This window comes from Hibiscus syriacus, unplaced genomic scaffold (genome assembly GCF_006381635.1).
Source record: "Hibiscus syriacus cultivar Baekdansim isolate YM2019G1 unplaced genomic scaffold, ASM638163v2 tig00005465_pilon, whole genome shotgun sequence".
Taxonomy (NCBI): Eukaryota; Viridiplantae; Streptophyta; class Magnoliopsida; order Malvales; family Malvaceae; genus Hibiscus; species Hibiscus syriacus.
Genome location: NW_024062059.1, coordinates 656,629 through 672,731, shown reverse-complemented (window position 1 = coordinate 672,731; position 16,103 = coordinate 656,629). Strand labels below are relative to the sequence as shown.

Below are 16,103 nucleotides of genomic sequence, written 5' to 3'. Positions count from 1 at the left end.
AATAAATGTATTAATTTTTTGATACATAAAAATACAACAAACTTAAAAACATAATTTTTTTTAATGATTAAATTAAATTAAATTAAATTAGATTAAAGTAGATTAAAATATATTAAATTGTAAGATAAATAAAAATACATTAAAATACATATTAATTTATATTTATAAATATTTTATAAATATTTTTTATTTTGATATTTATTAGAAATGTATATGTTTTGTTTTATATATGAAAAATAATATTATAATAATTAAATATTATGAATAAATTAAAGTTGGTAGTTATATAAAGATAATGGCGGAGATGAATTATTGTTTTATTTTTAGAGTAGAGATAAAGATGTTCTAGAGTAGAGATGAGAATGGGAGAGGATCTAAATTACGACTTTGACTAATTTCGCGCCAACCAGCTCTCCAATGTGGCGACAACCAATTGCCGTCGAACACGTGCCGCCATCCGTCGCCCCAAACCCTATAAGTATCGTCGTCCTTGAGCAGCTTCTCTTTTATCTTTCTTTTATTTTTTTTGATAGAATCATTTATCTTCTTTTATATTCTGGAAAAGAATAAATCTGAATAATCTCAGTCTGAGATCGTATAAATAAAACTATAAATATAAAAAAGAATTAAATTCATATTATTTCAAAAGATTTGTATATTCTCCGCAGAGCATAAATTCTCAATTCAATTCGAAAGACGGTGCCGTATTGCGAGACAGGGAAGACGCAGAGCACCGAAGACGTAGATCTAAACAATGGGATCCGGATTTATTACCGGACTTACGGTCATGGACCTACTAAAGTTCTCTTAATCATAGGTGATTTTTTTTTCGAATTTTTTTTTTGGCTTTATTTTCGAATGTTTGTTGAATGGTTCGTTGTTCTTGGGTAGCTGATATTTTGGTGAATGAATGGCCAGGATTGGTGGGGACACACGACTCATGGGGCCCGCGAATCAAGGGATTGGCCGGAACCGATAGGCCCAACGACGATGAAGCCACGGCGATTGATATGGAATCCGACGGAGCTCACAATGAGGTCGGTGGCATCGAGGTTTGTTCCTTTGATAATCGTGGGATGGGCCGGAGCTCCGTTCCCACCAAAAAATCAGACTATACGTGAGTCATTTCCTTTGTTTTGTTTTTGTTGCATCCAATTTTTACTTTGGTCTCTGGATTTGACTTTCAGAGTCTTTTTCTCCTGTTTTATTATTTTATTCAATAAAAGAACTTCCCCTGTTTCCTCGGAAATCTGTAGTTCGTAATTTGTTAAAGTCAGTCAATTTCTTTTAGTTTAAGTATTAAGCATAGGATTTTGTAATGCGTTTGCTTACTTCCGGAAGTGAATTCTTAGAAAAAAATTCGGGATGTGAGTGCAGGACGAGAATTATGGCAAAAGATGCAATTGCCTTATTGGATCATCTGGGCTGGAAGAGATCCCATGTTTTTGGACATTCTATGGGTGTGTGAGTTCATTGGAATTTTCATTGCTCAAATTCAATAATTCAGAAAGGAAAGAAAACCTTCAACCTTTTAAGTTTGTATTAATGCCAGTTGTTCCTCTTTACTTTATCAAGAAATTGTAATCTTTCTTTTAATCTAAAGGTTGATTGAATTTGTTATACAAAAACAGGAGCTATGATTGCTTTTAAGATGGCGGCATTGGTGCCTGATAGAGTTCTTTCTTTGGCATTACTTAATGTAACGGGTGGAGGTTTTGAATGTCTCCCAAAGGCATCTTTTTTATCTTCTATAATTCTATTAGGCCGTGGATTGTCTTCAATTTCTTTTTCATTAGTCAGCATTGATGTTTACTAAATTTAGTCCTATCAAACAACGAGTAGGCAATTGAGTTATCCCTTTCTCTTCATTTAGTCATAAACTTGATGAGTTTTATGCATACCAATCCATTGTTAGCACATCTTAAGAAAATTAAAAGGAAACTGTAAAGATTAAGAGTGAATCATGTGCTAAACTGTAGAACACAGAGGATAGATTTTGACACTACATAGCAGATCAGTTTTCAATTTTGGAAAACGAAACTGTGAAAAGAAAAAGGAAAGCCATTATTTGTAGTAAAAAAAGGTTTATCATAATCTGCTAAGCAGTTCCTCTTTGAGTTTAGAAAGACTTCTTTGATCTATCAAGTTTCTCCAGATGTCACTTCTCACCGGTATATCATCGTTTCTGAGAAAGAAGCATAACAGCTAATTCCCAGTCATCATCCAATATGATGATGTTTATACTGTTTATAAGTTATAACTAGTAATGGAATTATCTTATTGATAGAAAGTTAATCTGTTCCCATTGGCTATACTTTTGGATCTTACATCTGCAAGACCTGGTGTTTAACTTGTTTTACTCTCTTGCAGCTTGACCGGAAATCTATATTCATTGCAATTCGATTTTTAAAGGCAAAAACTCCTGAGCAAAGAGCAGCAGTGGACTTAGACACGCACTACTCAGAAGTAATTTTGTTCTTTGTTAACAATATCATTTTTTGTGAATATCAACTATGTTGCTTCAACTCTTTATCTGTCCTAATTTACCAATGTCTTACTCATATTCGGACATGGATATAGGGATCTGACATTTCCAAAAAAAAAAATTTTAACATATTTGTTTCAGATGCGTACTCAAAAAGCAGTATCCAATAATCACACCCCTATCTGTATTACATAGAATGTGAAATTGCAGATAACTGTATTTGGTTGTGAGTCATGACAGTGAGGTTTAGTTTAGCTTATGCTTCGTAACTCTCGAAACTAGTGGTCTGCAATGTCAAATTAAGAGTCTTGTGAGTTGAACAAGGTCAAATTTGATATTCAGTATATGTGTGTGTGTTTTTCACTCAAAAAAACAACTCATAGAATTTCTTGTTACTTATGATTGCAGGAATTTCTTGAGGAGGTCATTGGTTCTAACACTAGAAGAGCAATTTTGTATCAAGTAAGAAATACTAAGGCTGAGAGTTGTTACTAGCCATTGAATGACAATCATATTGATCAATCTAGAGATGATAAATTTACTCTTTGTTCGCTTAAGTCCATAACCTAGTGATAAAAATATATTTGTTTGAGTGGATGTTCTGATTTTCTTGGTGATGGATACATGATATTGTGCTATAGCATTAGCTGGGCAACATATCGAAGAGTGATATTTTTTTTCTGCAAGGTTCAACTATGTCCCGGTTGCCTTTGATTGAATACTCTGACATATGCTTCATATTAAATTATAGTTGCAAGAAACCATCATGGTTTTTTCCTATTGAAAATGCCTCTAAATATGAAATATGCTCATCATCTTTTTTCTCTAGGATGATGCCATACTTACCTGATTATCTATCAAAGTCATTAAACTTGGTTCTTTTTATCATAGTTTGTCAGGAGCAATGATGCAAGGTTTCCAGCTCATTTGATGTTTGTCCAACAATATTACTGTTTGTATAAATTCTAGATCAACCCTAAGATGCTAACGGCAAGATGCTAGCTTGTTCTTGGCAGGATTATGTAAAAGGCATAACAGCAAGTGGCATGCAATCTAACTATGGGTTTGAAGGTCAACTCAATGCATGCTGGAGACATAAAATGACCCAAGCAGAAATTGATTTAATCCGTTCGGGTGGATTTCTTGTATCAGTCATACATGGCAGGTACTACATTTTTATGACCCTGAACAGTTTTCATAATACTTGATGCTTTCAAATTCTCATAGGATGTATCAATCTATGGTTTTGCCGAATATAAATAGTTATTGTTAATTGAGTTTTTAGATTTTAGTTGCACTTCACATATACTAGAATGATTCTATCTTTTTTCCAAGGTTTAGCATATGGTGAGAGAAAGAGAATAGAATCATCTTCTTTATACTCTTATCCTCAATGAATATGGCACATTATTTGTGGGTTATATTAGTCTATTGTTAATCCTCCTAGTTCATTCAGAAATCTATTGTTGCTTCAGCTAGTTGCAACTGATATTACAATTAGATAATGCGATTTCTAGGCCTAGTAATAATTCTCTGCATAAAATGGGGTATAAGCTTTAATCTGTAGGTGCTCCCTTTTTTGTTTTTTTCGTGTAAATGGACCTTATTTTGGTAAGTTAATTTGACTCAATTGTTACATTAGTTATTCGTTTAGTTAACGGTGATGATTGATTCTGATTAGAACTGTGGGTACAATTTTAAGCCATAAAAAAAACCTTCAATTATCGAACAAAGTTCAGTGTGGGAATTTCCTGTTAAATCTCAGTGTGATTTATGATGGTTTGTCTGCTGTGAAATGAAATACAACCTATTTGTGAAACCAACCTTCTGATCTTAACGGTTCCAATTTGCAAGTTGAACTTGTAAAACCAAGTTAGCTTTACATACCTCCGTAAGTTTTTATACGATTAATATTTTAATCATATAACCGTTGAATTTATCAATATCATTATTGAAGACACTAGTTTTTATTTCATTTGTTTTATTTATTATTATTATTTTGTTTTATTATTATATTATATTATTATTAAATAATTAATTAATTTTAATACATTGCAGGCCCAAAATCCGGAGCCCAATTACAAATCAATTCGGCCCAGTTTACATGCCCAAGCCCAATCAGATACAAGCCCAACCTGGATCTAGCTAAACCCTAAACCAAATTTAAGGTTTGTATCATCTCAGTCAGCCGCTAGCTCTTTTCAGCCGTTGGATCTGGCAAGATCCAACGGCCCAGATGGTTTCAGTTAGGGTTTCTCAACCCTATCCCAGTCGCCTCTACTATTTCCAGAAGTCCTCAGCCGCCTCCGTTGATTCCAGAAGGCCACACGTCTGTTGCCGACGCTTCAGTAATGCCACGCCGCCCCCATCGAAGCCTCCAGAAACGCCTCGTCATCGCCTCACGTTGAGCTCTATGGTGAGTCACCACCATAGCTATGGTGACTCACCGAGAAACCCTTCTGTGACCGGTTCGAAGAGCGTTTCGTCGAGGCTATAAAAGCCTCGACTCACCTGCAAAATAAAAACAACGAACAGAGAGGAAGAACCGGAGATAACAGAAACGGGAGCAAGAACCCGAACATACCACAACAGCAAGCCAAACAAAACCCACATCAACAAATCAAAAAGCAAAGAGAGAATAGAGTGAGAAAACTTACCACTGAGGAAGCTACGCCGTCGTCAGAACCTCCACACGCCGCAAAAGAAATTGAAATACCGAGAGTATTTCTGTAGATCTAGGTAATTACAAGGCTTTTTAGAGAAAAAGGACACCGGATTCGTCTTTAGGACGTTCTGATCTTTATTTTGGGAATTTTGAAATTTTCCGGCCATCGACAGGGGTGGTTGCCGACGCCGGAGCACGGCTGTCGGTCGGTGGTCTCTCTCTCAGTTTTAGAGAGAGGCGAGAGAGTTAAAAATTCTCTCTCAGTTAGAGAGAGAAGAGAGAAAGAAGAAAATGAGATAATGAGATAATGTCCCATTCCCAAATGACGCCGTTTTGGGAGGGGTATATCTGTAATTTCGCGCATGGCCAAAACCTTTCCGTAGCCATCCTAGTTTGTAATCCTTGCAATTTAGTCACTGAAAGCAATTTTTAATTATTTTAATTTAGTCTTCTAAATTTATTTAATATTATTTTAGTCCTTAACTGCATATATAATTAGGATAAATAATATATTTAGTCCTCAATAATTTTAATATTTTTGTTTTAGTCCCGTATTATGAATTATGGTTAAATTACACTTTTAATGCCCATCTTTTATATATTTCGAATTAGTACTCTAGTTTTATAATTTTACATTTTAATCATTAAATTTTCATTTTTGACTATGATTTTTTAATATTTTACATTTTAATACTATATTTTTAATTCCTTTTATTTTAATCATTATTTGTAATATTATTTTATTATTATTATTATTATTATTATTATTATTATTATTATTTATTGCTTTAATTATTATTTCATTATTATTATTATTATTTATTATTTATTATATATATATATATAATAAATAATATTTGTTTATTTGTTAAAATCCTATATTTCATAAATTACTTTTAATAATCATATTTTAATATATATTTATTTTTTCAATATTAAGAAAATGAATGTCTTAAAGCACCTAGAAGTCCGTTTTCTGATATTTTTACTAAATATCTATTTTATAAATTATATATTTTAATTATTTATTTATTTTTTAATATCGAAGAAAAGAGTTGTCTTAAGGCACCTAGAAGTCCTTTTCTGATATTTCTAAATAAGTTAATATTTTATTTATTAATATTTTTTCATAATTATAATTTTGAAATAATAGGATTATAAATTAAATATATTTTGAATTTTTAAATTTCTAATAATAGAGATAATTTATAATTAAAAAGTGCCAATTTTGGGCGTTGTAGGGGTGCTAATCCTTCCCTAAACGTAATCGACCACGAATCCCTTTTTATTATTAAAAATAATGAATTTTTGGTTAAAACGCAGATCAGTTTATCTTTTAATCAATGTTTTCTTAAAAACTCTTTTAAATGATGATTTTTAGGTATTCGGCCTACCTGATCCAAAAGGCCGATGGCGACTCCCAAATTATTTTAAAAATCATTTATTCACATCACTTTTTTCGCCAAGTAAAAAATTCGTGCCCAGACGAAAACCGGTTACGACAATTATACTTATTATGCCTATAAATTTTCGAATAATTCAACATCTTTGTCATGTCGATCCAAAATAAAGTATCCATTAATATATTTAACAGCTGAAAAGTTTTCATAAAATAAATTGTTAGATATTTTCAATTTAATTAAAACTAGACATGCATAATATATGGGAATAGAAAAATGAAATTCAACAGTTGGATGGTTAAAATATCAATTGTAGAAAAACTTACGAAGGTATGTAAAACTCTGTTTTACACGAGGGTAGGTAGATCTCTCCTCATATATACAAACAAGTCTGATAGGGATTGTGGTGTTCTATATCTGAAATAAACAGCAATATCCTAATTTCTTTTGTGCATCATGATGATGATCTCTTTAGAAACACATTACAATCTGCTAATGTAACATTTTCTCAATGTGCAGGCAAGATGTCATTGCCCAAATAAATCATGCAAGGAGGCTTGCCCAGAAGCTGCAACCTGTTGCTAGAATGTTAGAGTTTCATGGGGGACATCTGGTAGCTCATGAGAGAACAGAAGAGGTAATTTTTCGTCATCAAAGTGTCATTTGATGTAGGCATCAGGGGCATTCACCCTGAGAATCTTCATACGTGAAAATGTTAACAAAAGAACATGTAGAGCTTGTAGAATTGAGTGGAGAAAGTAATATTCTGGCATGTGAATGAATGATTAGTTGATGCATGAGAGTGGAATAATAACTTACAAAGTGGGTACCTTCCATTATTAGTAGATACATAAACTGTATCTCAGTACTGATAAAATTCATTGGTTCTAATTTATTGTATTTGCCTGAGGCAAGAACCTTTACTAGACTGAATTATTCACTAATTTTCAGGTTAATCAAGCTCTTCTCGACTTGGTAAAGGCATCGGAAATGAAGATGAGCCCGCATGACTGGAACAATTTCCCCAAGAAAAGTTCCGGTGTGTGTTCTTGTCTAAATTTGAAATTTCTTTTCTCCTGCACCAGATCATCAGATTGAGTTCAATGCAGTAAATTTTAGTATTCCTCTCTAATCTACTTGTGTTTGTAATGTCTAACTTGGGCTCTTACTTTATTTGGGTTGAGGTGTAACAGAAGCGTCAAGCACAACAAGCGTAGAACGGGAAACCAACAGAATCTTGGCAAAGATTCTCGTTTACATATTATATATATTCAGTCTATTTATGATGGCATTGAAGTATGCAAGAAGTGCTTTACAGAGGCTAAAACCAACTAGAGTTGAAGCTTCTACCCAAAAATAGTCCCATTTTGTGAACTGGTAAATTCTGTGCATCTTTACCTAGGGTCTAAAACTAGTTTTAGGTTTTACTTGGTACGAAGGATGGAAATGAGCAATGATAGAAAATTGTTAATCAAATAGTCGATATTCATAACCATTTGATTAACAAATTTTCCGCCCAAAGCCTTAGTGTGGAATAAACCCAGACTCGACTTGATTTGCTCGAATCTTCTTTGTTTTTTTTTTGTTTTTGCAGGTTTCATAAATTTGTCACCACTATGACACTACCCCCCATCTACGTGGTATGTTATCATGCAAACCATATTAATATATAAGCCAAACCAACAGGTGGAAGGTGGAAGAGAAGGCTAAGTTGGTGGATGTGTGCGATGAACATGTTCTTTCCTGCCTGCCTGCCCTTTGATTCTGTGTACCATATGAAGCTGAGGAGATGAATTTCATATTAACCAACACAGTATAAGATGAATAAATGTTTTCTTACATAAAACGGATTACATTTCTTTTAACTAAAATGTAAAGAGTTGCCTCCTGCTTGATGCTTCCTTGATTTCCACTCATCAATTTAATTTTTAAGTAATCAAATTTAAAATTAAAAAAATGGAGGGATTAGAATCAAATTTATTTTTAATTTTTGAAATTCAATTTACTCAAATAAAATAAAGTTTTCAATATTAACATATGTCAGCGGTAATATTAATTGAAGTTATTTTGTTGTTAGCAAGCATATAGTTCAATGTATTTGTTTTCAAATAATATTGATTTATTTTTAGAATAAAATAAATTCACATATGATTAAAATTTAGAAGTAAGGATCAAACATGCAGTATATATTTTAACCAAAAGACAAGTTATTATAATTCAAGATATAAGAATTGATTCTAAAGATAAAAGAGTTTCTTTTGTTAAAAAAAAACACTAAAAGAAATAAAAGTCCAAGTTACACATTGTATGTATATACATATATCATACACAATTTTTAAAAAAATAATAATTAAATTTTTAAAATTAAGTGAAATTTAAATTTATAAAGAAAGGTAGAAATAAAAAAAGAAAAGAGAACGTGACTCTGGCTGTTGATGCAACTGAAATTGTTTTCCACCAGGGATGAACATAGAATTTTATGCTAGGAGAGACGAAATTACAAAATTTTAAGGACTGAATAATTTATAAAATTTTAGAGAGTGAAATTAGATTTATAAGAATTTGAAATTTTTAGGGAGCGTCGCTCGCTTGCTAAGTCCATCCCTGCTTGCCATTGTTTCATACAAATCTTGGGTAGTTCTGCGGTGCGGCGCCTAAAAAACGGCTAATATACGGCGTGACCGGTTAAACAAGTGACCGGTTAAAATTTAGACCGGTTATGTTATATTATTTAACCGGAAATATTATAAAATACAATAACATACTAGGTAGCGCTTATATAATGTAATAGGTAGCGCTTATATTTACCTATTTTATAAGTAAACCGGTATATTTATACCGATAGCATTGCAAATTTACCTATTACATTATATTATATTGAAAGTATGGACACTTTTATAAAAAGGATAGACACTTTACAATATCTTAAAACTCACTCAAAAGATAACCTTAAATTAATGTTTTCCACAGTGAAAAAAGTATGGACACTTTTATAAAAAGGATAGACACTTTACAATATAACCACTACCTATTACATTATATAAACGATACCTATTACATTATATAAGCGCTACCTATTACATCATATGTTTACCTATTATATTGAAAGTGTCCATACTTTTTATAAAAAGGATCGATACTTTTTTTAAAAGTTATGTAATTTATGTTTCAATTTTTTTAACAGTGTTTCATGTTTTCCACCTACAATATTAATTTAATAATTTCATTTACACAAAAAATTATTTGATTGTTTTGATATTTTATAAAATATTATTTAGAATTTTTAATTTAATAATAATATATATCGTAACGTAAAAAATAAATCATTAGACGCCTATAATTACTAAATTAATATCTTAAAACTCACTCAAAGGATAACCTTAAGAACACTTGAAGAAGCAAGAGAACAACTATCAAAGCAATCAAAAACGAGAAAATCCCAACATGATAACAACTGAACATATCATATCAATGTTCAAACTCAAGTTGTAGATTTTGATTTCCTTTTGCTTGGCATCATATGAGATTTGGATTTTGATTTCCTTTTGCTTGGCACCATATGAGCTTTGGATTTTGATGAGCATCGGAAGTATTTCGGACTTATGATTTGGGTGGTACTCAACTTATGATTTTAGTTGCTATTTGTTACATTTCTTGTATAACACCCAGATCATACGCCCGAAACGTTTCTGACGCTTTAAAGTTGACCAAAAAATACAATGGTCGGGATTTCCCTCGCGTTTAAACGTTAGAAAAAAAACAATGGAAATTATGAATAATCAATGATAACATGCATATTGGCTTGGGCTAATATTTATAGTGGAGCCGAAATATATATTGAAATTCAAACTCAAATTGAAATTTAAATTCAAACTCCAATTACATATGAAATGAATTTGAAATGCAGTGTTAAATTGAACATGAAAATTGCATAATTAATTCATACTGTTCAAGTAACATGCTTTATGAACCATCAAGCTAAAAGACAATATTGATTGAGTTCAAAGCTGAGTTGTGAGTTGATGGAGTTGTCACACTTGTCACATGGTTGGAATAAAGTACTCACATGCGAGATAGATTGTTTTGTTATACATAACCCATCTCAACTGAATGAAAATATACATACAATATAATCAAACATATATGGATCGATTGAAAAATTACATATTACATTATACTTTTGGGTTCGATGTTTTTGGGATCGACACTTTTTATATATGGATCGACACTTTATGGGTGCACCCTGTTTTCCATTCATTCTGGAAAACAAATATCGACACAAACTAAAATAGTGTCGACACATTATTTAGACATATTCTCTCATAAAACCGGTATACTTGTACCGGTTAGATTGAAAAATTACATATTACATTATACTTTTGGGTTCGATGTTTTTGGGATCGACACTTTTTATATATGGATCGACACTTTATGGGTGCACCCTGTTTTCCATTCATTATGGAACAAAAATATCGACACAAACTAAAATAGTGTCGACACATTATTTAGACATATTCTCTCATAAAACCGGTATACTTGTACCGGTTAGATTGAAAAATTACATATTACATTATACTTTTGGGTTCGATGTTTTTGGGATCGACACTTTTTATATATGGATCGACACTTTATGGTTGCACCCTGTTTTCCATTCATTCTGGAACAAAAATATCGACACAAACTAAAATAGTGTCGACACATTATTTAGACATATTCTCTCATAAAACCGGTATACTTGTACCGGTTAGATTGAAAAATTACATATTACATTATACTTTTGGGTTCGATGTTTTTGGGATCGACACTTTTTATATACGGATCGACACTTTATGGGTGCACCCTGTTTTCCATTCATTCTGGAACAAAAATATCGACACAAACTAAAATAGTGTCGACACATTATTTAGACATATTCTCTCATAAAACCGGTATACTTGTACCGGTTAGATTGAAAAATTACATATTACATTATATTTTTGGGTTCGATGTTTTTGGGATCGACACTTTTTATATATGGATCGACACTTTATGGTTGCACCCTGTTTTCCATTCATTCTGGAACAAAAATATCGACACAAACTAAAATAGTGTCGACACATTATTTAGACATATTCTCTCATAAAACCGGTATACTTGTACCGGTTAGATTGAAAAATTACATATTACATTATACTTTTGGGTTCGATGTTTTTGGGATCGACACTTTTTATATACGGATCGACACTTTATGGGTGCACCCTGTTTTCCATTCATTCTGGAACAAAAATATCGACACAAACTAAAATAGTGTCGACACATTATTTAGACATATTCTCTCATAAAACCGGTATACTTGTACCGGTTAGATTGAAAAATTACATATTACATTATACTTTTGGTTTTCGATATTTTTGGGATCGACAGTTTTTATATATGGATCGACACTTTATGGTTGCACCCTGTTGGCCATATTGTAAATTTGCCTTATACTTCAAAGTATCAACATGACCCTTAATGTGTATAAGAAACATGTACAACAACATACTGCTAACTTTTCTCATCTCATTCATAATTATATTCACATACAAAAATATAAATCGTATACAAAATTATAAATCTTATACAAAATTAACCCTACATTTACATCATTGCATCATTTTGTTATTCTTATGTAATATGGCAGCTTTTGATATCTCCTGTCTTCGTTCATTTTGATTGTGGCTTACGAGATCGTTTAATATTCGCGATCGATCCCAGTCTCCAACAACCTATATTCAAATTGTCAGAACGTTAAATATTGTCAACTACAGCATTCAATCTACGACTTTTAACAATTTTACCACAAACGAATTTTTCTATCCACTTACAAAATCACCAGTTGCCCCTGTAGAACCGATCGATTCCATCCACATCATCACATACATGCCGCAATCATGTCTGTTACAAGATTTGAAAACCACACATGTCAATTATGATGAATACTGCATAAATTAAGCTTTCTATTTGTGATAACATCTCATACCCATTCAATTGCTTATTCTTCTTATGCTCCACAAATTTGAAATTTTTCAAGGGATACTTTCCTAGAGATCCACAGGATTCAACCCAAATGTGTTTCTTATTATAAGAATCTAATATTTTAATCTGCATTAAAATAGAAGAAGTTATGCACCAAAAAAATTATGCATTATAATTTACATAATGTCCTTTCATACATACATACATACCAATCTCTTAGCATCCTTCACTCTCTGTTTAGTTGCTTCAGTTGTAAACATACTATCATATATTGTTGCAACACGATCTACCATATCCAACACCAACAGATACCAATGTGAATTATGGTAGTTTATTGTGATCATGATCTGCAACAAATTTCACACCCAATTTGACAAAATTCAACATTCTATATCCGAAAACATCATTTGCAATTGGTATGGTGTCTTACCTTCTCACAGTCGGTGAATTTCACATAGTTATCCAATATGACACCCCAGAATGTAGAAATACTCTCAACACTTTCTTTGTTGTTGGCATCCAACGCCTGTTGCTGTAATTACGCAACAAACATTATTAATTTACCGTCTATAACACTACTTTTCAACATTTATTAATTTAACTCACCGCTAATAGGTATGAAAGGTAGCCAATCCTCCGGAGTGACTTTTGAGAATCGTAGCATATTGTCCAGGCGAGCAAATCGATAACCTAACAAAATTAATTACACAATCAGAACATATTCAATAAGTTTTAACATTTTCTACTTTCTACTTACCACACCACCAACCCATTCCGTAGGCTTCAACGTTGCAACGTCGTATACAGTAGCGAATTGATTTCCCATTGAGATTACAGAATATCTGTATGAATCATTAGGATTAATATGTTGTCATGAAATATTTAAATATCACTCACAAAACAATATATTTCACTTACTCCGATTCTAACTCGCTATTCCATAAATAATCACAAATTGCAGCTTCGATGTCATCAATTCCGCTTGGAATATCCGCTTTTTCAACCTACAATTTTGCATACAAATTTTTGTCACAACAACATAATAAAAATCAAATTAAGTTTTCTTTTATTCAACTTACCTTCTGCTTCTTCTTCTGGGGTGCAGGACATTCCGAATCCAAATCTGCTGCTATAACACTCTCCGGTGTATAAATGACATTGACTTCATTCCTCCTCACTTCTTCCATCTCTTCTTCTTCCTCCTCCCTCTTTTCTTCTTCATATTTTTTCAGTTCATCGTATTTTTTTCTACATAGCTCTTCATCTCTTTTATTTCACCCTTCAATTGATCTCCTTCATCCAAGTATTTATCAACCACCCCCTTCACCCCCGTAAGTTCACTCCTCAATTCCACAACCTCCTTCACCACTCCCTCAAATTTTTCACCTGTCACCATCTTAATATCACCCCTTAACACCCCAACTTCTTTCACCACTTCACCCCTCAACACCTCTACTTCTTTCACCACTCCATCTATTTTTCCTTCCACTACCCCCTTATGCCTCTCAAGTGTATCTTCGACTCTCTCAAGTTTCTCTTCGACTCTTGATTGTCTTTGCATGATTTCAAATTGGATTTTTTTGATATCAGCCAATTCAGACATCAAAATGTCGAAGTTACTACGTTTTCCCTCACCGTCGTCCCACTCACCGTCATCCCCCAATACAACCATCCCTCCTTTCTTCTCCTCTGCCTCCTCTACATCCTTGCCAATAACCTTCAAAATTAAATTACAATATTAAGACATTGATTATATTCTTAATATTATTTAATTACATTTATTACCCTTTCTTGGTTCTTCGCTCTATCCAACTTCAACTTCACCATCACTCTAACCACCTCTTCCTTCCCCCATGCACGGATGCGTGCCACTCCGGTTCTTTCATAAGCCGGTATTGCCTCACAGCCCGACCAAAAATCGAACAGTGCAACCTGCATTTATAATAAAACTTATATTTTTATATAAAAACACAAAAAAGTTCTTCAACTCATTTACCTCTAAGATTGCTATGCACCCTTTGAGGTATCTCTGGCTGCCCTTTTTAAAGGTGATTATTGATTCAATCAATCTCGAATGGATATATTCAGCCCAATTGAATTCACCCTTCAAGCCTTCATCACAAATGAGCTTCATATGTTCTTTGTTCGTTGACGTATTACCCATTGGACAAAGAAAGATACCGACAAGGTATAATAGAACTCTGGCCTTCAGCTCATCCCCAACGTAAGATCCACTTTTTATTTCCTCTTCAATTTCAGCATATGTCACCTTATGCTTCAAACCATATTTGGAGGCAAGTGCTTTCCAGTCCTTACTCTGACAGACTTCTACAACACTTTTGCCTTCATTTTCTACCCCCAATACGGTTGCAGCACATGGGATCCCGAGAGGAAATGAAAAATCACCATATTTAGCAATATATTGCCTGACATCAAATTGCGCCATCAAGGATCGACACAATTCCCTCCGAATAGGTCGATCCCTTACTCCTACCAACGATCCAAAACCTATTTCTCCCAGCACATTCAACTGACCCTTCTCCTTTAGGTGTTTAATTAATAAATTCACCCTTTTAATACTGCATCTTGTCGACACTTCCTACATTTTTAACAATATATAATGTTATAGTTCTTATATATTTTGTATCAACGTATTTACAAGTTTAATGAATACCTTATTTTCATGTGCTTTCCTCCGTTCTTTGTATTCTTTACTATCATTCCTTGACTGTGTGATGTAAGGTTTCTTTTCAGCATCACTCATTGAATTCCATTTGGACCTCACATCTTTTGTCACCTAATATAAAACATAAACATTTCTTAATCAATACATTAACACTAAATACTACTCAATGTCAATGTCAATTTCATTTTACATACCGAACCGCTCTGTGTGCCATCTTCCTTCATCCTTTTGCATTCGGTCATACTGTCAACATTTAAAATTTGTAATCAATTTAAAGTTTATCGATACTTTAATCCAATTACCATTTCAACAATAATAACAAAAAGACATTGATACTTACTAGAAGTACATATATCCACCCTTGGGTTGCTTTCGAGTCTCGGCCTCAATTTCAAAGTCATCTGCTCCACCAATAATTTTCCAACCCATTGACTCCATTTTTCCTTCATATATCAGTTTAAGCAAATCAAATTATTTTGTTACATACACTTTATTCAATATACAAATATAGATAACTACTTTTGTGGTAAAACAGTCTACTTCAAAAGAATTTGAATGGCCATACCAAAATGTGTCGACACATTTTATACAACCTATAATATCATTTTCTACCTATAATATTTAATAAAAGTATCGACATTTATATTTTTCCTTGAATATCACTTTCTACCTGCAATCGTTCCCAAATGCTTCTTTACTACAAAACCCCAAACAACACATAAAAACCCTATCGCGATTACTGTAATAATAAAAAATTAAGGTTTCGACAACATACTTTTCGATTCGACTGCAGCAACAAACAAACAAACTTCGCTTTAGAAACGCCTTCTGAAATGCAGCAACAATTACGCTTCGCTTTCAAAAACTCGT

At 32.7% G+C, this 16,103-nt stretch overlaps 1 protein-coding gene across 1 annotated transcript; it reads left to right on the top strand.

Annotated features, from left to right (window-relative positions):
- Positions 1–662: 662 nt before the first annotated feature.
- On the top strand, positions 663–8,199 carry LOC120199770 (putative aminoacrylate hydrolase RutD). Its single transcript, XM_039200786.1, has 11 exons — positions 663–817; positions 919–1,117; positions 1,378–1,460; positions 1,632–1,732; positions 2,371–2,466; positions 2,894–2,947; positions 3,502–3,650; positions 7,070–7,187; positions 7,502–7,589; positions 7,744–7,928; positions 8,145–8,199. The coding sequence occupies exons 2-10, from the start codon at positions 1,011–1,013 to the stop codon at positions 7,908–7,910; spliced, it is 963 nt and encodes a 320-aa protein (XP_039056717.1). The 5' UTR covers positions 663–817; positions 919–1,010; the 3' UTR covers positions 7,911–7,928; positions 8,145–8,199.
- Positions 8,200–16,103: the final 7,904 nt, after the last annotated feature.